At 47.1% G+C, this 24,201-nt stretch overlaps 1 protein-coding gene across 3 annotated transcripts in view; it reads left to right on the top strand.

The window, feature by feature from the left end:
• The window catches only part of LOC118231865 (ceramide kinase-like), a 32,922-nt gene that overhangs the window by 5,482 nt on the left and 3,239 nt on the right, over positions 1 to 24,201 (top strand). For 2 of the 3 annotated variants that reach the window (XM_035426187.1, XM_035426189.1), the window contains 11 exons: positions 5,095 to 5,226; positions 5,644 to 5,766; positions 6,292 to 6,417; positions 7,244 to 7,310; positions 9,012 to 9,157; positions 13,706 to 13,780; positions 14,584 to 14,736; positions 14,858 to 14,963; positions 15,393 to 15,475; positions 17,096 to 17,301; positions 20,072 to 20,307. In XM_035426187.1, coding sequence (XP_035282078.1) covers positions 5,095 to 5,226; positions 5,644 to 5,766; positions 6,292 to 6,417; positions 7,244 to 7,310; positions 9,012 to 9,157; positions 13,706 to 13,780; positions 14,584 to 14,736; positions 14,858 to 14,963; positions 15,393 to 15,475; positions 17,096 to 17,301; positions 20,072 to 20,307 — 1,453 coding nt within the window. Of the gene's footprint in view, positions 1 to 5,091; positions 5,227 to 5,643; positions 5,767 to 6,291; positions 6,418 to 7,243; positions 7,311 to 9,011; positions 9,158 to 13,705; positions 13,781 to 14,583; positions 14,737 to 14,857; positions 14,964 to 15,392; positions 15,476 to 17,095; positions 17,302 to 20,071; positions 20,308 to 24,201 lie in introns of all 3 variants that reach the window. The other variant, XM_035426188.1, reaches the window with a different exon arrangement.

The raw sequence follows: 24,201 nt of genomic DNA, 5'->3' as shown, positions 1-24,201 counted from the left end.
ATCCTGTCACTGTCACAGGAACATCACCTGTCAATTGGGGAAAAGCAGAGGCCTGTCTGTGGTCTTCTCTGAAGCACATGGCAGCCTCTGCTTCTTTTCAATCTGCTGTCCACAGGCTAAGAAGCACAGCCATAGCGTCAGAGGACACTCCAGTGAGCCCTGTTGACTGAAGTCATGGGCCGCCCTGTGAAGGGTACCGGCCTCAGTTGGCACTGGTGTGCTTGGGGATCGGATACCTGCCTGTGGGACAGTGTCAGTGCACCGTCTCAGCAGGACAGGCTACCTGATAGCCCCTGTGATGGCCTGATAGCCTCTCATTTTCGAAACTAGAAACACTGAGACCAAACACCAAAAATCTGATCTGAAATCACACAAGATTGGGAGAAAACACAGAGAAAGGATGGCTACAAGTCAAATCTTTTATGTATCAATGACTTGGAAAAAATATAATTTTTTTTTTTTTTTAAACTGACTGGCTGTAACCCCTCCTCTCATCAAATACAGTATTGTTGCTGTTGTTTGTTGTGGTTTCTCCATTGCTGACAGCTGCCTATGGCAAGCTTCACTTTCAGTAGTGTAAGCTTCACTCTGGCATACTTTAGTGCTTTTCCACCTATATGCTATTGCCTGTTTATGTTTGGAGATGTACACCATAATTATTAATATCTTGGTCATCTTGGAACATAGTACTTTGCAGTGCACGGTTGCACTCATCATGAAAGTATTGCAATATTTATAATATCTGATATTTATTCATTTTTAAAATGATATGATATTTTTGCTATTTTTCACTGTAGTGTTGAAATGGATAGAAGGACCTAAAACCTTCAACACATGCCAATCGATCACCATACAACTTTCCCCTATAGCAGGGATACTCAAATCTGGCCCTTAAGGTCAGTGTTACTGCTGGTTTCCTCTTCTGCCTGATAGTCCGTAGTCCAATATTGTCACTGATTGGCCAGAGGTTGCACTCAAATAGTGCCTCAGGTTTAAATCAGCCCCTGATTAGAGGGGAGAATGAAAACCAGGAGGACTGCTGGCCCCCAGGGCCAGATTTGAGAACCCCAGCCCTGTACCATCCTCTACACATTTTTCTCCATCGGTTTGCTGATCGATATTAGTACCACTTCATGCATAGCAAAATGAATGTTTTTACACTGAAAGTGCCTTTTCATTATGGACCTGGATTGCCAGCCCCTGTGTGGATGCATTTTGGGTTTAGAATATACTGCGCATTTAGTCGATAACACACTGCTTTATCCTGAAGGCTGGCGGTGTTTGCAATTGGTTTTTTAAAAAGATCATTACTGGACACTGTTTACTTAGCAGCTCGCATTTATGGAGCTGGATGTATTCTGGTTTTAGGTTTAGCTCCTATTTCTTACTGTTTCCTCTCATTTTGGACTGGACATTTGTATACCTAAGCTTCTCCCTCCAAAGTAGCATCCTCTGTCTGTTTGGGAGAGCACAGAGTCGAAGGCTCATCTCTCAAAGAACCTGCAGCCAGCCTGGTGTTCTCTGGATTGGATGACTGCCTGTGGGACACGTCAGCACTCTGTCACTGCAGGACGGGCTACGTGATAGCCCCTCGAAAGTAGAAACACAGAGACCAAACCCCCCGAAATGATCTGAAATTACATCACTGTCCTTAGATTGAGGTCTTTTGAAATTCACCCGACAGCACTTCTGCGGGGTATTTCATGTTTGAAGCAGTCTTTGGTACAGAATACAATGGCGGTGTTTCAAAATTTGAACCTATATCATGGTTATGAGGTTGTTCTTTAACCACTACACCATACTGCTGCTACCATAATTGGAAAAAAAACTCAATGAAAAGGTGAAATTCATATCTGTAGCTTATATAAGGGGAACAGTATCTGGATGTTGTATAACCACAGGGCAACTGATATCCCCAGTGACGCACACCTGTAACGCCAGGAAGAATATTTTCTTTCGAGGGTTCGAACCTGATTCCACTCTGGCAATTTTAAGTTGATCTGTGGGCATAAGGTTGAGCAAAGCTGCACAAAACACATTTGCTAAACATTCCCCTACACTGCGCCAGGGATACAGGAGTATCACTGGTTTAAGCGATCGTTTAGAATATCTCCAGTAGGCTGGCATTATCTTCAGCCTGAAAACACGTTGGCAAGACTCCCGTCCGGCAGCACGCCTTTGAAAAAATAAGCTTGATGTTTATCCATAAATTCGGAGCAAAGGTCATCCTTTTATCTGCGTCCTCTTGTGCATTTTGGGATTCGCAGTGCTGACTGCGCGCCCCACCCCCGCTGCGGAACGGCGCCCGCCGTGACCCGCGTGCTTATGTCCTTCTGTGCCGCCGGTACCCCGCCACATTCAATTTTAATGTCCTTTTTATTTTTACATTGCGGCGGGGTCGGTGGCGTTTTGTCTCCGTATGTGTCACGCTCGCCTCGCGTGCCACCGGTTCGTGGGGCGTGGGGGTTGAGGGCCGGGGGCAGAGGCCTCGGGCTTCTCATGCCCCCCAGCCCCCCCTCCCCCCCCCCATGCGGCGAAGCAGTGCCAGATTCAGCCGGTCCGTCTCCACCGAGGGGATTAATGCCATAAAGTGAGCTTCCACAACAAGGACAGAATGTGAAATGGCGAAGAAGAGGGGGGAGCAAGAGTCAGGTTCTCTGGGACTTTAATCCTCATTTAATTGCACAGGGAGCGCATGCCATCCTGGGATTTACGTTTTTGACTTACTTCATTAGTGGGCTGCTGCAACGGCGGTCCGGAGCTTGGAGCAAGGTGGGATTGGATCTCGTGTTAGTTTTCCAGTTTACTGGGCTGTATACCAAGAGAAAGAAGGCAGTGGTGTCATAGATTCATTCAATGACTGCTTGATGTCGCAAACCTTTTATTTTTGTTCAACACCTACTGAATGAGCTCTGTTTGATGATTAAAAAGTCAAGCATCAGTGATGATGGTCTATATGATTTCTGAGGCTGTACGAGTTTGTACTATAGGGGATTAGGACTTGTGTGCTGGTGAGTGATCCAACAAACACAGTCTCTCTCTCTCTCTCTCTCTCCCCTTCCCTCTGCCTCTCCTACGTCCTCTCTCCCTCCCCATGGCCCTCATTTCCTTCTCCAGTTGCAGCTATTCTCTTTCACTAGGCTCTGTTTGCCAAACACTAACAGCATAACTGCGCATAATGCCTCACTAGCGTGTGCATCTCGGCGAGCTGAGGTAATAGATACTGCCAGGAGAGTAAATGTGGACTGTACACAAGCCCATTGAACTTGTCTCACTGTTTGTTTCCACTGATTCATACTGATCCAGTGGTTGCATTAACGCAGGATTCTGATTTTTTTTACTCCGAAGAGCCAAAATGTAGGGGAAAACAATACACTGATTTCTATAAACGCGGGTATTCTGAAGTCTTTTTTTTTTGAAAGATTACGACAGGCGATGACCCACACTTGAACTACAACTGATTCATACAGATCCAGTGGTTGCCTTAGCACAGGATTCTGCATTTTTTACTCAGAAAAAAGATCCAAAATGCAGGGGGGAAAATACCATGAATTTGATAACCATAGATATTCCGAGGTCTTTTTTTTAAAGATTACAATGGGTGATGACACAGACTTGAACCACAACAATATAATTACTCCGGTTTCGTTTCCAGTTACAAGTGTCATAATAAAATTATGAATGACAAAATTATATGTTAGGGTTATTGTTTTTGTGTGTTTGCATATTAGAACACTAGTGAATTGGTGCAAAACGCAGGTTTTGAGATGCATTCCAAAGACGCATGCATTCCACGGCCTTGCGTGATCGCTGAGATCCAGCCAGCACCTGCACTGAGAACACCTCACTGCCTGTCCTCTACTGGTTTATTTCCTACAGCAGTCCCTGGGCAGTCCCTCTCTGTCTGTTAACCAAACTACAGGCCGCCCCCCTCTCCCTCCTGTTACCCAGTGTTCATGTTTCCCCCCACAGGGGTCATAAGAAGCGGATCGATACCGAAAGTACCGTTCAGGGTCGCGTGACCTGTTAATGGGGTGAAGGCCCATCTGAGTACACAGAGGCTCGTGTCAGATCAGAGACAAGCGTACGCGCGCTAACGCGAGGGGCTAACGGGTGCCAAGGGAGTCGCTGGTGATGGGAACGTCCTGATTTTATTCCCAGTTTTGTTTATCTCCATCGGCGTTTCACAGTGTTTTTTTTTTGTTGTTGTCCAAACGATCCCCTGCCCGCTAATTAGCTCGATGCCGGCACGCCTCTCTGCCACGCGCGAGACGAATCGGCGGCGAGAGCGGGGGCCAAACCCACCCCGCGCCTGGAATAAAGCCCTAATTGCCCCTTTACACCCACATCTCCCCGCATAAAACTTTATTGGCGTGAAGTAATCTGAGGCGTAATCTGAGGTTTGTCCGGCCCTGGGAAACAGTAATGGGGCCGCCAGTTTCACGTGTTGATGCGGCAGCTGGAGGAAATGGAGGTGTTCGTTTTCCCTGGGTGTTGCTGTACCAGTCATCAGGAGGACGCACACGTGAGCGTAAAGCTTGTGCATCGGTTCACTTTAAAATGCCTCACGCATACAGTAAGTGCATTAAGACATGGGAAAGCCACAGCCATGCAACAAAGACAATCTGCGCTCCAGGAAGCTACTGAGGATCTCATCAGCATGCGCTCTGAAAGCGACCTGCCGTACGAACTGACAAATGATGAAAAGTGCCCTCTGAAAGACTCGTGTGGATGCTACGTACTGTACGCGTATCTCATACTGTAGGCTGAAGCCCTCGTTTGTGCATTATTCATGGGTCTGCATATTGCTGTTTGAGCACCGTTTGAGGTCTTTAGTAAGCACAGTAAATCATTGTCTTTATGTTACATAGGCAGTCTCTTTACCATTATAGACTTTTTTTTTATAGGCATTTTTAAGCATTATGTATACCGTCCCCGTTCTCCCTTCTCCTGCGTCGGTCTATGTTGAGTTGAATGTTTACCTGAATGAGTTTCATCTCAGGCCACCTATTGATGCACACGGTGCAGTTTAGAACCTGCACAGTATCGAGTCGTTAAAATAAACGTGATGGATGTGTGTTGTATCTTAAGCAGGCAGCTACTGTGTTCCCGTGCCCGAAATCGTAGCGGTTCGAGAGGCAGAAGCGGACGGTCGGACCAAAGACGAGGGAAGGTGGCAGAAGCTGTCGCAGAAACCTACTGAAGGATATCCATGTGCTTTCACAGGTACGGGGACCCGCGTGTCTCTTTCACAGATACAGTCGTGCCCCTTTTCTTCCCTCTGAGGAAGAACGCCTTGTAGTTATCTCGATGAGGATTCCACGGGCAGCTGAAAGATCGTAATCACCCCGCCATTTCTCACGGTTCTTGTGCCTTTCTGTTTGCCGTTGGCCTTTGTATTTCCCCTCCCTGTTTCTCGCTCTCATTCTCTCATACTCTCTCTCCCTCTGCCTCTCTCTCTCTCTTTCTGTTTCTATATTCCTCTCTGTTGCTCTATTTAGTCTTTTTTTTCTCTTTCTGCATCTGCTTGCCCCTCTCTCTGTGTATTTCCTGTATTTATTGCCTCCTCTCTTTCGCTCTCTATCCTTTCTCTGTCTTTGCCCCCCGTTCATCTCACTCTTTCTCTCCTCCTCTGTCTCTCAGTGTCCTACGTTGAGAGGGGACGGCAGCACCGCTGGCGGTGCAGTGATGTCACCTTCCACTGCTCTGATTGGACGCTGTGTCAGCAATGGGTCCAGAGCATCAGGGAACAGCTGTTACTGCTGAGTACGTCCCCCTCTTCTGCCTTTACACACAACATAATCAGCACCATCAGATCAACAAACCTTTGACGTCAAGTCGATATCCTTAGTTTATTTCTCTAAAAAGACATGTTGAGTAATGGTGATTGAGCCCAGGCCTTTCATCAAGGAAAACTTCATATAAATGTTGTGTCCCCATCCCAGAGGGATTGCATTCACTTCTGTTGTTTTGTTGCCTGCTGTTTGTGGATTAATTCTGCTGACTTGGTTTCATAATTAATATTTCTATGTTGTTTATTGGTTTTGGTCTGGGGCTCCCGTCTTCAAAAAAAAAAATATATATATGAAATTGATCTGTAGGATAATGGCGGAAGGTTCCTCACTGTCGCTTTTTGGAGTTTGGGGGCAACGCACCGCACCCGCCTGGCGTCATTCCTCGAAAGGTTTTTTCGGCGGCTGAAAATGATGGTGCTGTTGTCAGCTGTGCCGCCGCGGCTAAGCAAATAGCCTGGCTTCCATTTAATGATCGAGCCTCTTGTTGTTTTCGCAGCCAGCAGACCAAAGCATTTGCTGGTGTATATTAATCCCTACGGAGGGAAACAACAGGGGAAACTGATCTACGAGGAAAAAGTGGCCCCGCTCTTTTCCCGTGCCTCGATATCCACCGACGTGATTGGTGAGTAGCTGTCAGCGGCCGACATTAACATTTAAATAAAAAGCGAGCCTTGGTGGCCGGCAAATTGATCTCTGTAGGCAAATGGCCAAGTCTGCCGAACATGGCGGGGAATATGATTTTATTTATTGCCCCATCCATCACAAAAATACTATAATGGAAGCTCTGATGGTCGATAAACACGGGAATCCAAAGGCATCAATTATTTATCGCAGTCTTTAAGGTGGCTGCGGTCCATACCTGATATTGGCACCTCGCTATCGTATATAACCACCATGTGACCGATGGACTGTTGCGCAACAGCGCGAGAGAATTTTACAGTCGTGTTGGTATTTCACGAACGGGAAACCGCGTATCCCCTTCACAGCGGACGCGGGAATAATGTTTGATCTAATGACCTCGTCGATGCAGATGGTCCACAGCGCCCCCAGCTAGCAGCCTTATTGGGCCTGTCTTTCAGTAAATGGGCTGAAGTCTTTTGAAAATCAACCAGTCCCTCCGGGGTTTCAGTTTGTTTGTTTTTATCTTTTATATAAAGGGTATCGTGGCTTGTTTCCGTACGGTTCCTGCCCTCTGAATGTCACATGTGACTAAATTACCATAGCAACTGGTAAAGTTCTATTTGCCTCGGCCAAACATAAAACCTTCGCTTCTGTTACACAGGGTATCTATCTCACTTTCATAACAGCCTCATTGGGGTATGGAAAAAAATGGATTGTGTATTATATTGTGTTGTTGTGTGTGTGTGCGTTTATGTCTGTGTTTGTGTGTGTGTCTGTGATGGACTTGGTTAATTATTTAAATTGATGTTTATTTATTGGTTTTGTAGTTACTGAATATGCAAATCATGCCCGGGACCACTTGAAGATGGAGGCGGACCTAAAGAAATATGATGGGTATGTGGGACTCAGAATGGATGAAAGTGGGAGGAAAAAAAAGCCTTTCATTACAACGACCGGCACGTTACTGTTCTCTGCGTGTGGTCACCAAAGAGTTGTCCTCTGTTTCAAAGCATAAATAAAGTGGTCAGAAAATAGCTGTTCTGTGCTGTATATTATTATATCATACACATGTTATAGTGGAAAAAAAATGAGTTTCGCTATAACACGACAATTTGAGACTGGGCCTACAGCTGAGAGGAAATAGTGCTTTGCTGGGAAAAGCCGTCGCTAAAAATGCTAAAAATGAAAAGGAAGAAATGCTAAAAAAAAAAATATACCAAAATCCTGGCCTTGCTGTGTTCTCATCCACTATCACTTGCAAGGCTATCTTGGCAAAGCCCCAGCATGTTCCTTATTTTTCCTCAAGCGCTTTACTCCGAAATAAATGTTTGAATGAGGAAGCTGAGGGGTGTTGCTCGGGCACCGGCAGTGACCTTAAGCGCAGCTAGCCTGTCTAAAGCGGGCCCCTGTGACTCATGTGCTCCTGTTGAGCAGAGTCACGCCCCGTCCCTCTCGAGGGGATGGATTTTAAACCGCCGGTTCGGCTAAATGGACTTGGCAGCCGACCCAAAGTTTTCATCAGCTCTGAGGGGTCAGATAACAGCTTATTTATCATGAACCCCGAAGCCAAAGGGATTAAACAGATTATTTCCTCTGGCTGCTTTTTTTGTGATCTGCCTACCCTTTTGGTTAATAACGGTGTAGTTTTTATGAGTAACAAAATACTACGCCATCCCCAAAATAATAACCCCCCAAATAAAAAACATACAAAACATTACTCAAGGGGATATTGAGGGGCTAAAATATCTCCACAATGTTAATGTTTTTTCAGAAGTCACAAGTGATATCAGTGTCATGTAGTTAGAGGGAGTGGGATTACATTACATTACATTACAGGCATTTAGCAGACGCTCTTATCCAGAGCGACTTACACAACTTTTTTTTTACATAGCATTTTACATTGTATCCATTTATACAGCTGGACATATACTGAAGCAATTTCGGTTAAGTACCTTGCTCAAGGGTACAACGGCAGTGCACTACCCGGGAATCGAACCTGCGACCTTTCGGTTACAAGTCCAGTTCCTTACCCACTGTGCTACACTCCGTCCATGCTTTAGGCTTTAGGCTTTAGCATTAACACAGTGTAATGAGAGGGAGTGGGATGCTATAGGCTTTAGCGCTAACGCAGTGTAATGAAAGGGAGAGGGGTGCTATAGGCTTTAGCGCTAACGCAGTGTAATGAGAGTGAGTGGGATGCTATAGGCTTTAGCGCTAACGCAGTGTAATGAGAGGGAGTGGGGTGCTATAGGCTGTAGCGCTAACGCAGTGTAATGAAAGGGAGAGGGGTGCTATAGGCTTTAGCATTAACACCGTGTAATGAGAGGGAGTGGGATGCTATAGGCTTTAGCGCTAACGCAGTGTAATGAGAGTGAGTGGGGTGCTATAGGCTTTAGCATTAACACCGTGTAATGAGAGTGAGTGGGGTGCTATAGGCTTTAGCGCTAACGCAGTGTAATGAGAGTGAGTGGGGTGCTATAGGCTTTAGCATTAACACCGTGTAATGAGAGTGAGTGGGGTGCTATAGGCTTTAGCGCTAACGCTGTATATGTAATGATTCGAGTGAAACTGAACTCAGCGTTTGGCCTTCGGCAGGGTGGTCTGCGTCGGGGGCGACGGCATGTTCAGCGAGATCGTTCACGGGCTGGTCTCGCGAACGCAGGCGGACTGCGGCGTGGACCAGAACTGTGCAGAAGAGAAGCTGGTGCCGTGTGGAATCCGGATCGGCATCATTCCAGCAGGTACCTTTATTCAATCACGGATTTGAATTGCGGTGTAGAAAAAAAAACCTTGAGATGTCTTTTGGTTGGTTGAAGAAAATAAAATATCAGTGCAATAAAATGTGCTGAAAAAAACTTTTCCCCGTTCCCTGGTTTGGATTAATTTGGAGCGAGATCCCTGCCACACTGAATTAACAACACATTTAAGTTGTTGGGAGCGTTCATGTATAAAGCAGCTGAAGCCAATCCATTTGGCATTTAGAGAGGGTTACCTGGCAACCATCTGAGCATGTGTTATAGTGTTGGTTTCCTGGCTGCAGCAACAGATATCAGGATCCACTGGGAGCTCGGCTATTACTCTCGGAGCTGGGTCCTGCTATGCTTCCTGCTTCACTGACCTCAACACCCGATTCAGCCCGACCACAACATGCTTTGTTTCAAACTTTTAAGTGAAAAATTTCAGCAGACCTTTTTTTCTTGACTTTTTAAAAATTTCCCAAATCGGTTTTCACGAATGCCAGTGAATTACGGAGACAAAAAAGTAAAAAGGACCTATGTGAGGCTCAAAGCCAAGGACAAATCGCATTACAGTTACTGAATATTGAATCTTCATCTGTCCCTCAGACAGAGGAATGTTCCAGAAACCAGGCCTAATCGCCCAATCAGGGCCCAACCTCTCTAATGCCCTTCTGGCCGAATGGAAGCAAATCCCTGTAGCAATGCTCCAACACCTAGTATAAATCCTTCCCAGAAGAGTCTAGGTTGTTATAGCAGCAAAGGTTGGACCAAATCCATATTAATGCCCATAATTTTGGATGAGAAGTCAAGTGGATGTCAAGTGTCCACATACGTTTGACCATGTAATGCATTTTACTAGAATGTACGGTTGTTATGACCAGGAACCCGGTTGTTAATGCACAGTTAATGACCTGTGATATTTTTTCCCGAATAGATGTTCAGACATGCTGAAGCGCATACCTTACGCTACCAGATTTGTTTCCCGGTATTTGAAGCTCGTAGAGCTTCTTATATGGGAGCGCAACGTGGCACGACCTGACTACTACCGAAAACATCCCCTCGGGTGTCCGAGTTAGCACCGTACACGCCCTGCGCGCACGCGTGTCATTCCGCCTCCGCATTCTGCGCGAGCACGGGCGTGTCGGCGGGGGCGGCGAAGCGATGGCTCCTTCCGGGGGCCGCGGCAGGCACCGCTGTACGCCGGGCGAAGCGGCCGGTGCGACGACAGCTGCGTGAGTCACCTTCAGAATTCAGAATGAACGTCGTGTTGCTAAGGGACAGCGGAGAGTCGCGTGGCAACCGCGCGGCGCCGCGGCGGCAGCGCGTTTGGGGAAAAGGCGGAGGTCCATCCTTCAAAAGTCCATTACGGGGTCCACGTCGTCCTTTTAAATTGATGAAAGCGAGCATAAATGACAGAACTCGGCCCACCGCTCTCCGGATAAGGTGTGATTTATTCCCGTCTCAAGACCACGCTGGCAGTAATGATAACAACACAAGACTCATTTATGTATGTTCCCAGAAGTAGAATGAAAAGCAAGGGCAGTCTTTGCCTTGTTTTTTTTTTTTTTTTTGTTGCTTTTGATTGCGCAATGAAATGACTCAACCAATTAGCTTTGCTCCCTCGGGCATCGGCTTTAGCTTCGAATTGAAAACCCACTTTTTAAAGTCTTGCTTTTAATTCCTTTTAGTTTTTTTTCCCCAAAGTTATTTTGCTTTCATTGTTCTCTAGATCTTGAATACCTGCACATCAGTGTTACTTTATTCTTTCCCCATTGGAAATTATTTTAATTTTCTTTTTTCTTCCTCTCTTAATGCTTTCCCCTGCGAGCCACTACATGCGCTATGTTTGTAAAGCGCTGTAATCTTTGTTGTGATTGTTATTATCGTAGTTAGCGTTGTGTTTTACCGTATGATTATTTACATTGTTCAGGCAAGGGGCCGTGGGTAAATAGCTGTTCCCCGCCTGAGATTCAGACCTGGGAATCAAGCCTGCCGCTTTCTGTTCAGCATCACTGCCACCCCTCTGCTCAGGACCCTCAGGGATTTTGTGAAACGTTTTTTTTTTTTTTGCTCTGCTGGGTTTTTGTTTTCAGATGGGGGGGAGTGGTTGTGCCCGCTTGTCCAAGATTCTGAGTGCTGCTAGTGTACAGCTCTCGGAATCTTTTTCCCTTGCTTGTGTGTGTTTGTATGTGTGTGTGTGTGTTTGTCTGTGTCTGTGTGCGTGTATATGGCTTTGTCTGTGTGTGGGTTCTTTGGTCCTCTCATTTCCAGCTCTTAACCGTGACCCAAACATAAAATCTCAACCCAATTTATGGCACAGAGGCCATTACACTGTAAAAGCTTGTATGCTGCAAAGACCAAGACCAAGTTTTGAGACGCCAAACCCCTTTGTCAATCTGGCACAGCTCCCCCCCACCCCCCCCCCTCGTCCGGGGCCTAAGTGCTAGGGGTAATGTAAGTGTAAAACGTTTCGTAATGTCTTCTGTTAGCAGGTGCTTCCACAGGGCCTTGAGCTGTCAAAAATGATTAACTTAAATGCATAAGCCTGAGTGAAGTATAGCGTGTCTCCTTCCTTATTAAATATTCAGGAAGTGACAAATGTTTGTCTTTCGGTTAAGTTTGCACAACAGCGACAAACAGGCAGCCCACCTTGGAGCCTGTACCTGTCTGGATCGGCTATGTCGCACCATGAACCTCTAATGGTTTGCTGCCATTGCTGAAAATGGGTGTATGGATGTTGTAAGTGCTGTATCTTCCTAACTCCTGTAGAAATATTCTAAAATCAATCAGTCCATACCAGAGCTACATCTCCATATGCATTCTTTACTTATGGAATCCCCAACATCCCATAATATTACATTCTTAGCAACTGATTATGCCAGTGACTATGTTTGCAGGCAGACACTTCACATTCAAATATCCTGAATATGTCCGAATAGTGAAAACTGAATATATTGAGTCGGGTAAGCGTGCTATTTGGAATATACCTCCCACCTGCAAATAAGCTTACATTTGCACATTGCCCAAGGAATCTTTCTTAATTCACTCCCCAGCTTGCCATCGCGTTTGCAGCCAAATAGCTCGCATTACGGAGCTTCTGCAAGCAGATTTCTGTCCCCGAACACGTGAATACAATTCAGTATCTGGATGCGAGAGAGTCTTTAGAAAATATTGCTGAGAAAATTGTTGTGGGTATTGATGAGAATGACCGCTTCTCAATATGCTATTTTACGAGGTAGCGCAGAAGCAAGCATCTTTCCCAAATAATACACATTATCCCAAATAATTTACACATAGCCAACAGGGTTCATATGCAACACCCTGATTAGCATATGCGGCTTAATGGCAATGTCAGTTTTGAATGATGCACTTCAACAGCTTGTTTGCAGTTTGACCATTGTCAGGATAAAGCACCATTATTCAGAATATTGCATGCATGTAAACATAGTCATGGCCCTTAATCCAAGTTTCTTGCCGTTTTTGCTGTAATTAAGTATGTCACATGACTACTTCATGTCAAAACGTGACAGACAGCAAACTTCTGTGCTTTTTTATTTAATAGCAATGTAACCCAACTAATAAATCGGCAGTAAAGTTTATTTTTAAGAGTCCCGTAGTCAACATTGATTAAAAAAAATTCAATGGGGAATGTAACCTTATTTTATTTCTACCAGTCAAAATGCTGAGAAATTAAACGTGCGAACTCTTGCGTGCCTGGATCAGATGCAACGCTGCTTTTTTATCTCGGCGAAATAAAAGTATATTACTCATGCCGCGATGTGATCACGGAGTGATGGCTGTAAAGAAGAGGAAACGATGCCAGGCTCTCGTCTCTCTGAAGTCCCGTGTGAGCTCAGTAAAGCTCCTGGCTGGCAGCGGTGTAACGGGCTCATTGTTTACCGTAGCCAGACTCCACTCTGAGCTCACCCCCCGCCCCGCTCTTCTGCGGCGGTTCATTATTCAAACGCAGCGCCAGGGAGACCTCGGCGTAATTCGGCGATATTTATGTATTTATTTTTATCAGGAGTCTAATCGACGGTTATGACACTCCGCTCCCCTCGCATGCTGATCTCGTGCTGATCAAGCTGAATAGCGGGGCCCCGGCGATAAACCTGCTGATCTGTACGATGAGGGCCGTCTTGAAATTCTTCCTTTGAGGTTTCCCCCCTCCTCCCCTCCTCCCTGCTTTTGAACAGAATGGCACATTGGCTTTTAGGAAGAGCACTGTAGATACATTGGTAAGCTTCACGCCAGCGTTATTGGGCTTTGATGACTCATGTTCTAAGTATAAAGTGCTTTCCGTAATGCTCGCCGATGCTTTAGATTTTTTTTTACGTTTTATTTTTTTATTTATTTTTCCTGTCCTAGCACTTTCGGGCGCCGCATCCGAGCCATTATCGGCCTAGCGGGCCGCGGATATTAACGGCTTCCTTTAACCTTGAGAGCCCACCGCTTCCTGAACCTTGCGTCGCTTTTTCGCATTAGGGCTCGGCGTCCGGCGCAAACGCCCCTGACTGAATCTCTCTCTCTCTCTCTTTTTTTAAAATCCAGGCTCAACCGACTGCATCTGCTACGCCACGGTGGGGACCAACGACCCCGCGACCTCGGCCTTGCACGTCATCGTGGGTGAGCGGATTTTCTCCAGACGTGACCAAAGTCTGCAGCTGACAGATATACGCGTGTTATCTGTGCTCAGGGTCTCCCTGCTGTGCTGTCAATGAACAAATAGGTCAGGAAGAAGGATATTTCCTGTCTACCATCCATCCGGTCTTTCTCCGCTTACTATCATTTATTTGATTAATAGACACACTTATCTAGAATGAGTTGCATAGTGTTAATTTTACAGACATGGATAAAATACATGGTTTATAATAATAATTATTATTATTAGTAGTAGTAGTAGTAGTAGTAGTAGTAGTAATATATGTAGATACATACTTGCATAGATACATACATGCATTATTTAGTTTAGCTTATAAATATGATCTTAGCTGAAGCCCTGATCCAGGACAAGATTCATAGCTTCATTTACACTTTTATACAGATGGATATTTCACAGAAGCAAGTCAGCTTATTCTGCTGAAGGGTACAATGGTGTTTCCCCCCCCCCCCTTGGGGAATAGAACTTGCAAAGTTCTGGTTACAATCCCAGTTTGTTAGCCACTGTGCCACACATCCATTTAGTAGTCAGGTTCACAGGTGCTGCTGCTGCCCCACAGGGGATTGTAGCCTATATCCCCCCGGTGGCAAGCCAAGATCATTAACTCACAGTGCCACACCGCTAGCCCTTAGAGAAGCCCTGCCCTACTTACTTGTGCTAACTGTGGTGAAGTGAAAGAAATGGCTGCATTTCAGATTGGGGGGCAGGGGGGGAGGCTGCTCACAGCTTCTCACTCACGGGGTGCGGGTTCTGGGGATTCCCTCTGCAGGGGACTACCAGCCCCTGGACGTCTGCTCGGTCCACCACAACAACACCTTCCTCAGGTACTCGGTGTCCCTGCTCGGGTACGGTTTCTACGGCGACGTGCTGGCCGACAGCGAGAGGAAGCGCTGGATGGGCCCGGCCAGGTACAACTTCTCAGGTGAGCAACCCGCGTCAGCGAAGGAGACGCCACACAGTCCGCTTTGCCTGTTACGTCCCCGCGGTTCCGTCCGTGGCGTGGTCTCTGAAGGCATGGATTTCATTACGTCTTCACGTTGCAGGTGTGAAGACATTTCTGACGCATCATCACTATGAAGGGACCGTATCGTTTCTACCAGCTACAGATATCTTGGGGAATCCGAGGGACAAGACCAAGTGCAGAGCTGGGTAAATAAGCCATAAAATCTATTTAAATAAATAAGATGTACCTGCAATAAAACCATTCACGTATATTATATTCAGTTATTTAGTTGCTTAGCAGAAACACGAGTGGCCTTGGTCACGTTTTTCTTAACGCTATCGCTTAATGCAGCCAGAACTGAAGCAGTTTGGTTTACAGTAAGTATCTCTCTCAAGGTTACAGTGGCATTTTTGGACCTGGGAATTTGGACCTGTACTCTTCTTGTCACAGTTTTTTAAAAATCCTTTACATCAGTCCCCTAGAACAAAAAAGACAGGCCTTTGTTCCTGGTTAAAACATTGCGCTCATCTCACACAGGAAAGATGCGCTCGGCCCTATGTGGTCCTGTGGAAGACCCGCACACTGTGTGTGGAATGTGCTCACTGACAGCCCATCTCTCCTGCCTCCCCCTGCAGGTGCTACATCTGCCAGCATAACGGGAAGCTCCTCTCCGAGGAGGCGCAGCTCCACAAGATGGAGGAGCCCGTCTCCTGCAGCGGTGAGAAGCTGGCATGCTCCCATTCCTCTTTAAAGCCTTTCTCTTTTGTGTGTGTGTGTGTGTGTGTCTGTTTATGTCTGTGTGTGAGTGTGTGTCTGTGTGTGTGCGCGTGCCTGTGTGTGTGTGTGTGTGTGTGTCTGTTTATGTCTGTGTGTGAGTGTGTGTGTGTCTGTGTGTGTGTTTGTCTGTCTGTGTGTGAGTGTGTGTCTGTGTGTGTGTGTGTGTGTGTGTGTGTGTCTGTCTGTGTGTGAGTGTGTGTCTGTGTGTGTGTGTGTGTGTGTGTGTGTGTGTGTGTGTGTGTGTGTGTGTGTGTGTGTGTGTGTGTGTGTGTGTGTGTGTGTGTGTGTGTGTGAAAGATTATGGCATCGCCAGTGTGCGTATCAAAGGGGAAAACACAATTGGGTTAGCATCCAGCAGGGCTCTGGGTGTCCCGGTTACTGTCTCTCCCGACAAAGCCGCGCGTCTTCCCGGGAAGACTGCAGGTCTCCCTGCGAGTCCGTCCCCGAGTTTGGCCTCCTCATCCGTTGTGACGCCGAGCCGAGCGGCGGGAGGGCGCCCGGCGGATCAGCGCCAGGGGAGCGCTCGCTTTCATCGGGAGCCACACATTATCTCTGTCGCTCAGCGATCGCCGCGCGCCGAGCAGGGGGGACTTCTGGGAAAGTGTCACGCGAGCGTGGTGAACGTGATTTGTGTTTGCTTATGCGGAGCGACAGATAAGCTGTGTTTACTGGAAAACAACGGGCCGCGCTCCCCGCTCCCTAATTGGCAGTTTTGCATGTTGATCTCCGGAGCGTCTCCTTCTCGGCGCTGGTCGGGTGGGGGGTGGGGGGGGGAGGGGGGAGGGAACGGGGCTCCCGAGGGGCCCCGCGGGGCCGTGGGAGAGAGGGGGCCACCCTCGTAATCAGAGCGATAGCGTCCCTGCCAAACCTGACTGCAGCCTCCCCGTTCGAGTGAGCAGCCACATCATTACGGCTCCGTTTGGAGTGGAAATATCACCGCCGCTACAAAAAAAACCACGAGTGCCGGCTGCCTGCAAATGAGATACCCACAATGCAGCAGTGACACTCGAAAGGCAGAGCAGTGGTGCAGGCAGTGGGTCCACATTCTGTTTTTTTGTCCCTTTGAAATGTCATTTTAAAGTAGAGTTCCACAAGTATTATCCCATTAAGGAGAAACTGCTAAACACAGCTGGCACCCCCTTCATTGCTTTTGACTCCATTACTTTGCTGTTGGTTTACTTACCCGCCCTCTCGAGACCCAGATTTTTCTGCCTGCTAAATGCGAAAATAAGTGCAAATTATGTCGAAAATCTTTAAACAATTAGATGTTTTGGCATGGGTGACATTTTTATTAAGTCAATCTTCAGACACTATTTTATTCTGTGTTCTCAAAGGAGCTGCTGCTGGAAATTTATTTAACATCAATCTAACATTTGTTGATGTAAAATACAGGATTAATCTCATGGTTGAACGTGTTGGGAGTATGAGTAGTTTACTTTGTTCTGTAAATTCTTAGTTGTTGTGAAATGGGTTGAGGGTGCATTGTGTATCTGCCTCGTGGTCGTGTTGCGTGCTGAGTAGAGTATGAGTCCATGGCTTCCTGTTTGATTGCGTGCTGTAGAGATGGAGGGTGATTGGCAGGTGATCCGTGGGAAGTTCCTGGCCATAAACGCCGCCACCATGAGCTGCGCCTGCCCTCGGAGCCCCAAGGGCCTGTCGCCCGCCGCCCACCTGGCCGACGGCACCGCCGACCTCATCCTCATCCGCAAGTGCTCCCGGGTCAACTTCCTGCGTCACCTCCTGCGCCACACCAACAAGGACGACCAGGTACGGTCACTCCTCACTGGCCACGTCTGCAAAGACCACCGTGCACGATCACTCCGGTTATCCATACTATTAAAGATGACCAGGTACGGTCACTCCTCACTGACCACGTCTGCAAAGACCACCGTGCACGATCACTCCGGTTATCCATACTATTAAAGATGACCTGGTACGGTCACTCCTCACTGACCACGTCTGCAAAGACCACCGTGCATGATCACTCCAGTTATCCATACTATTAAAGATGACCTGGTACGGTCACTCCTCACTGGCCACGTCTGCAAAGACCACCGTGCACGATCACTCCAGTTATCCATACTATTAAAGATGACCTGGTACGGTCACTCCTCACTGGCCACGTCTGCAAAGACCACCGTGCACGATCACTCCAGTTACCCATACTATTAAAGATGACCTGGTACGGTCACTCCTCACTGGCCACGTCTGCAAAGACCACCGTGCATGATCACTCCAGTTATCCATGTGTATCGAAGAAGACCGAGTGTGGTCACTCCCTGTGTCCCACTGTCCACACGAGTGTAATCACAACCACTGTCCACATTGTCAAAGATGACAATTTACGGTCAATCCCATTGTCCACAATGACAGAGATGATCAGGTATGGTCAACCCCATTGTCCACAATGACAGAGATGATCAGGTATGGTCAACCCCATTGTCCACAATGTCAAAGGTGACCAGGTATGGTCAATCCCACAGTCCCGGACTATAGTCACCTCAGAAATGCCAGCAAGCGTATCCTGATTTAGTGACTCACTGTCCAAATGTCCCAGCCAGCAAAGGTCACTGGATACCATCGCCCTCTCTGTGTTTACCATCAGATAAGTCCTAGTATGGCCACTCTGTATGCTGAGACTACTGAAAGATGTCAAGCTATTTTCGCTGACTCTTCCCCCTGTGCTACATCAACAGATATATTTAAGTACAGTCTGTCTCTTGCCACAGAAAATACAAAGACAGTGACTTCAGTTGAGAGCCTGTCTCTCTTCTTTCTTAATATCATACAAAAGCAAAAGCAATTAGCCTGCCGCTAACTTCGTCCAGCTAAGCACCAGCCTACAACTCCTCTTCCCTGTCATCCATTCAAATGTTATATTCTTTGACAAACTAATCACTTAATTGAAGTGAGTGCGCGACTGCAGTTGAGTATGCCATTGTGTCCTGCCGTGTTTATATCCCAGAACAGAGATTACCGTGGTACCCCTCCATCCCCAGTATGCGGGCCTTACAGTACACGTGACTAAAATTGACTGAGAACGGCTTTCAGTTTTCACAAAAGGCTTTAGATGAGTCTTCAGGAATGTACATGCCAAATCCTGGCAGACACGTCCCTTTGATTTCCCATTGGCTCCAATTACCCTTTTAAATTGACTCATCAGGCTCCATTAGTCGCCCCCCCCCCGGAGCCCTCGGCTTAGCGTTTCGGGGGTCTTCCTGGCACCGAGCGTCCGCTCTCTTCCTCTTGCGTATCCAGGTGTGATAATGCCTCACATGCGTAGGCCGTTAAAACGGACGGCGAGCATTTTTAATGGCTTCTCGACGTCTCGTAAAGATAACTGGGGCCGGACTGCAGTGTCACCTGCGGAAGGTTCCAGATGTGTCGTTCCCCTGGGCAAAAGATCAGCGCACCATCTGAACTCCATATATTACGGGATGCGAGTTTGTCCCATCGCTCTTAAAATCGTTGACCTAGTTTCCCCACCTATTTCTGTTCAGCGTCTTAATTCGCTGCTCTGCTGCTGTGTCCCGCCATTTCCCGGGAGGTCAGCGCGATTGCCTTTTTAGCGGATGTTACACTTTTTGGATTCCCACCGGGAAAATGTCCATTGTGTGGCACTGTGTGACGACCCGAATGTAAATGGCACGGTGCAGAGTAACGCTGATTGGTTGGCTGGCTGCCTAACGGACTAACGGGCTGACAGACAGGGGAAAATGGCCCGGCAAGACCCATGTCACATTCACAAGCTTTATTGTAATACCGAGCACGGTTCTGTCGTCATCTAAATTGAGAGTCAAGAGCTCCCTGACAAATGCAAAGGAGACATTGAGGGTCTACCTCTGGAATACAGGGAACGGGAGTAGTCCTTGCTTGGTATTCCTGACTGTCCTGAGGCCAGTGTAGAAGGTTCTGGGCACTGAAGTGTAGAGGATGGTGTGTTGGCTGCGATAGAGGGAAAGGGGGAGAGAGAGAGAGAGAGAGAGAGACAGACGGAGAGGGAAATGCCAGTGGAAAGAGTGGGAGGCAGAAGAAAAGAGAGCGGAGGAGGAATAATCGCTCCGTGCCGCCATTTGGCTGGGACGGCACTTGCGTAACGCGGGGTTCAGCTCGGGTCAGCTCGGGTCTCAATACTATCCGTGTCCCGCTGAAACCGGCGGTCCGCTGTTTCATCAGGGGCCGCTGGCAGAGAGCGCCGTTTCCAAACAGCCTGGAACGGGCGGGTAAACGAGGCAGGCTTTCAGCAGCCAGTAATGACTGCAGCTGCTGGCACTGTAGGGTCAAGAGGCCAGTAAATAAATGTGCGCTTTGCCACAACACTTTAAGAAAATAACCTGCATGAATGCAGAGAAGCTGGATTAATAAAGGCGAGTGTGTTTGTGAGTAAATTGCAGGGTTTACTCCACCTGAAGACAGAAAACACATCTGATGTTAAAGTAAACTGTGGGGGTGTGTTGCCGGTGTGCTGGGTCCAGCTTTGTGATTGGCATCATCCTAAACTGGACCTCCTCCTCCTCCTCCTCCTCTTTTCCTGCAGTTTGACCTGGCCTTCGTGGAGGTGCACCGAGTGCACAAGTTCCGCTTCTCCCCCACGCAGTGCGAGAGCGACCTGGAGCTGGACCTGAGAGGTGGCGGGGCAGGGGGCGGGGCAAGGGGCGGGAAGAGGCTGTTCCGGCAGATCTGCAGAGACCACCCCGCTTGCGGCTGCACCCCCGTCAACAGCAGCTGGAACTGCGACGGAGAGATTCTGCCCCATGCCACCATCGAAGTGGGGTAAGACCACGCTAAAGCTCTTAGCCTTTCATTCGCCTGTATGCAAGTATGAGTTTCTTCACAGCTTTTTCGGCACTGTAAATAAGCACTGCTGCCACAGTCATGCCAACTGCTGGAACCTCTGGGCCTGTCTGTCACTTTCACCTGGCGTCTGAGAGTGGCAGTGCGTGGCGGTGTACATCTGTGTGAGTGAGTGAGTGAGTGAGTGAGTGAGTGTGTGTATGTGTGTGAGAGTGAGTGAGTGAGTGTGTGTGTGTGTGTGAGAGAGTGAGTGAGTAGGTGTGTGTGTGTGAGTGAGTGTGTTTGTGAGTGTGAGTCATTTTTGTATACAAACTCTTAATGGATGGTATCTGACAGAGAGGCTCTTAAAATGCATTAGCGTGGCGACGGCACGTTCTGCCACACCGGGCCTGGCGCGAGCGCGCTGGCGCACTGCGGCTTGTACGGCGTCTAATCCCCGTAATTTCTGCCACTTCTAACGGTCTCCGGTGCTTTAAGCTGCGATTTGTTTTCTAATCACGATGACATCGTTCCTTTCCGCCGTCGGAGGGGAGCGCACCTGGGATGGCGGGGCTAATTTGCGGAGTGTTCCGCGTTGCCAGTCCCTGTAATTGTTCCAGGTGAGAAGTCCTCCGTGGGGCACAGCTGCAGATAAGGCTGCTTTCGAGTCTTAAATTGGGCTTATTAGCGGAAAGCGACGTCAAAATGTCCCGTGTGCAAATACAAAAGTGAAAGTAATCTTCGGCGGCTAATGCGATCCAAGAGATCCAATTTAATTCATATTCAAAGTTCAAATTAATTCAGGCAGGTTATAAACCTGCTCTAGTGGGCGACACTAGTTAAAAGTAGTTCAGCACTTTTTCAGGGTCAGGTTCCACTGTGATGAAAAAAGAAAAAAGTTAATGAACAACCAAATAAACAAACGTCTCTTGCTAGGAATGTTTTAATCTCCACTTGGTGTTGCAGGGAACACCGCATGAACAGAAATGGGAGTTCAGCGTTAATGAATAATTAAACCAACATCTCATGTGGAAAAACACGTTAATCTCCACTTGGCTTAAAAGCAACGGCACATGATGGAAAATAAATACAGGAGATTAATAGCTCGTAGGTGGTTAGCATCATTCAGCCATGGCCTCAGGACTCGAATGGAAGCAGGTGTTGACGACTGCACACCAGCGTAGGTGTTACACAACGCTGTCTGTTAAGTGGAGCTTCCCCCTTCACTCTCAAGCCATTTTCAGACGATGAAGGTGCCGTAAAAATGCAGTCCGTTACCCATTATCATTGATCCCAACCCAAGGTCCTGTGCTTGCATTGCCCTCACAGAATGGATAGGATCCAGGCAGCGATGGCTATTTTCAACAAATGCAGTCAAGGTAATGGAACTCTGCCATATTTTGGATGCTGTTTCTATTTGGCTGATGTTCTTGTATTGGATGAATTTCAGAGAATGCCACTAGTACAAAACAAAATAGACAAGCGCAATATTACTCACGGTATATGACCACCACAAAGCCAACAAAGCCATCATGCTCTGACGAAGCCTTAATCCCTACAGGACCAGCGCAAGTTATGAAAACACTGCTTATAGAATGACTTCAGTACTCCTGAAACTTTTATCTGTGCCCTTTCATCTGTTGTTGTTTCTTGGAGCCATATTTGTCTTTAAAAAATCTATGGTATCGTGTGGTAATGACATTATGTGACCATTAGACTGCTCAATTATATAGGTATGAACTAGTACATATAAGGAGGTGTGATAATTATTACTTGCTTAACACAAATACTAATTATTTCTGCATTTTTGTTTTATGTTGATAGTATTATCCCAAAAAGAGATATTGCTGCAATATTGAATTAATTGTCAATCTATGTGCAGGTACTGTACATGCATTTCTTATTATATCTGAGAAATCCAACATAAAGCATAGCAACAAATCCTGATTGTGTTTGTGATACAGCCGTTTAAAAGTGTACGCAGGAAACGACCCCTTCCCAGATGGGACAATATACCCCATGCAATACGTTCTAGTCTTAAAAAAAGGGACGCAGCATTCTCAAATGAGATGCTCCCATTTCAAAAGGTTGAAATTTAAGTTGCAAAATCGGCTGCATGGTAAGCTCCAGTTTGTTTTAATATGAATCACCCCAGCAGGGGAATAGGGGTGTGGCCTCGTCCAGGTGATGAATGACTGTATGTGTGGTGTCGGGCGGGCGGGCGGGGGACACAGGCAGGACGTGCCACGGCACGGATGGACACGCCCTCTCGCCATGCCCAGCAATCGGGTCCGTGCGCGAATCCGGATCCCTCTCTCGCCGATCCCGGTCCTTTCCCACGCTGAGCCGATTGGCTCGTAGTCCCTTCCGCGCGGTTCGCGGCTACTTATTTTCCCCCACTCCGAGCGGCCACGAGGATCATTACGGTCTTATCTGGAGGCAGAACCGCGGCAATCAGGAGAGGCTTAGCCCCGGTATCGGCCCAGGAATCTCCCGGTAGCACGACTGCTCGCCTCCCGAATTCATCACTCGTTTAATGCACCGCTGTAACCAATCAGCGAATTGTACTTTGTCAGTGATGCATGGCTGTGTAATGTCCTTAATTTAATAGCCTTCCCTCCGTTAAAAGCGCACTCCCTTTTAATTAAATTGAAATCCATTCGCTCATTGCATTTTTCCTCTCCGGTAATTGTTCTCGAAGTGAGTCAGCAAATGAACCTGGTTGTTCGGATAACCGATGAGGACGTGGTGGTGGTCAAGAGGGGTGCGGACAGGCAGCGCGGCGGGGGGTGGCGGGAGCAGTGGATGCGAGGGGGGGGGTGAGGGGGGTTCAGATTCCACGCCGTCAACGGCAGATTGAACATGTTAAGGCCACGCGTGTTGTGGTTCGCTGCATAGCGTGCGCGCTCTTACCAGGAAAAGAGCGGTGTTAACTTGGGACTCACAATATGATACACTTTCTTACATTTTAATAAATCCTTGATGAATCTATGAAATCAGGCGTGTCCAATCTTGTACGAAAAGGGCCTGTGTGGGTGCAGGCTTTTATTTTAGCCACAGCAACTCGTTCTACTTAGCAAGCTGATTGAAGATGATGATTAGTTAATTATATGAATGAACAAGAACCTGCGCCCACACCAGCTCTTTTCAGATAAGGCTGGACACCCCTCACCATCTTAACAAGCGTTTTATTCTTGTAATGAGACTTAAATTATTTTTTTCCCGCACAAGTAAATTAGCTTGTTTAAATTTACTTTTTGCTTGACAAGTGAAATTTTCTTACCCCACGGAGTCAATCTATCTGACCTCATTGGCAATCTTTTTGTCTTACTTGACAAAAAATAATATAATTAAGATTTTAAGTTTAAATATTAGACTAAAGTACTTGTTATGATGTGCTTGCATAAATGATTGCCCATTTTCTGATGGTAACAGGCTGTGGGAATTTAACAGTGGTAATACTCTGTAAGCTGCCCAGGACAGTCAACTGGTACCATAATAATACAACAGTAATGGGTGCATTCATGAGTGCCTATGTGTGGAAAGGCTCTCACTATGAGTACTGTCTATACCGCAGGGCACTGTAACATAGGTACTGCAGGTTTGAGCCTGGCTGTGCTTTTACCTGTCACTATCAGGTCTCCACTGTGGTGGACTGGCGTTGGATCAGTGGATGATAGTAATAGCTCAATATAAGTTGCATTTTTGTTACAGTATTCATTCTTTTGAATATCATTTTGTTTCAAGAGGCTGCTGTTCTTTGAAAAAGGCTGCTGCAGCATTTATAGTTATGTCATTACATCTACAGTAAGTCAGCGAAAGACATGGATGTAGAACAGATTACCTAATGATTTCAGCTAGAACATCATTATGTTGTATTGTTTCGCAATATCA

This window comes from Anguilla anguilla, chromosome 7 (genome assembly GCF_013347855.1).
Source record: "Anguilla anguilla isolate fAngAng1 chromosome 7, fAngAng1.pri, whole genome shotgun sequence".
In the NCBI taxonomy this organism is placed as follows: Eukaryota; Metazoa; Chordata; class Actinopteri; order Anguilliformes; family Anguillidae; genus Anguilla; species Anguilla anguilla.
The sequence above is the reverse complement of the archived record's forward strand: the minus strand, read 5'-3'. Positions and strand labels throughout refer to the sequence as shown.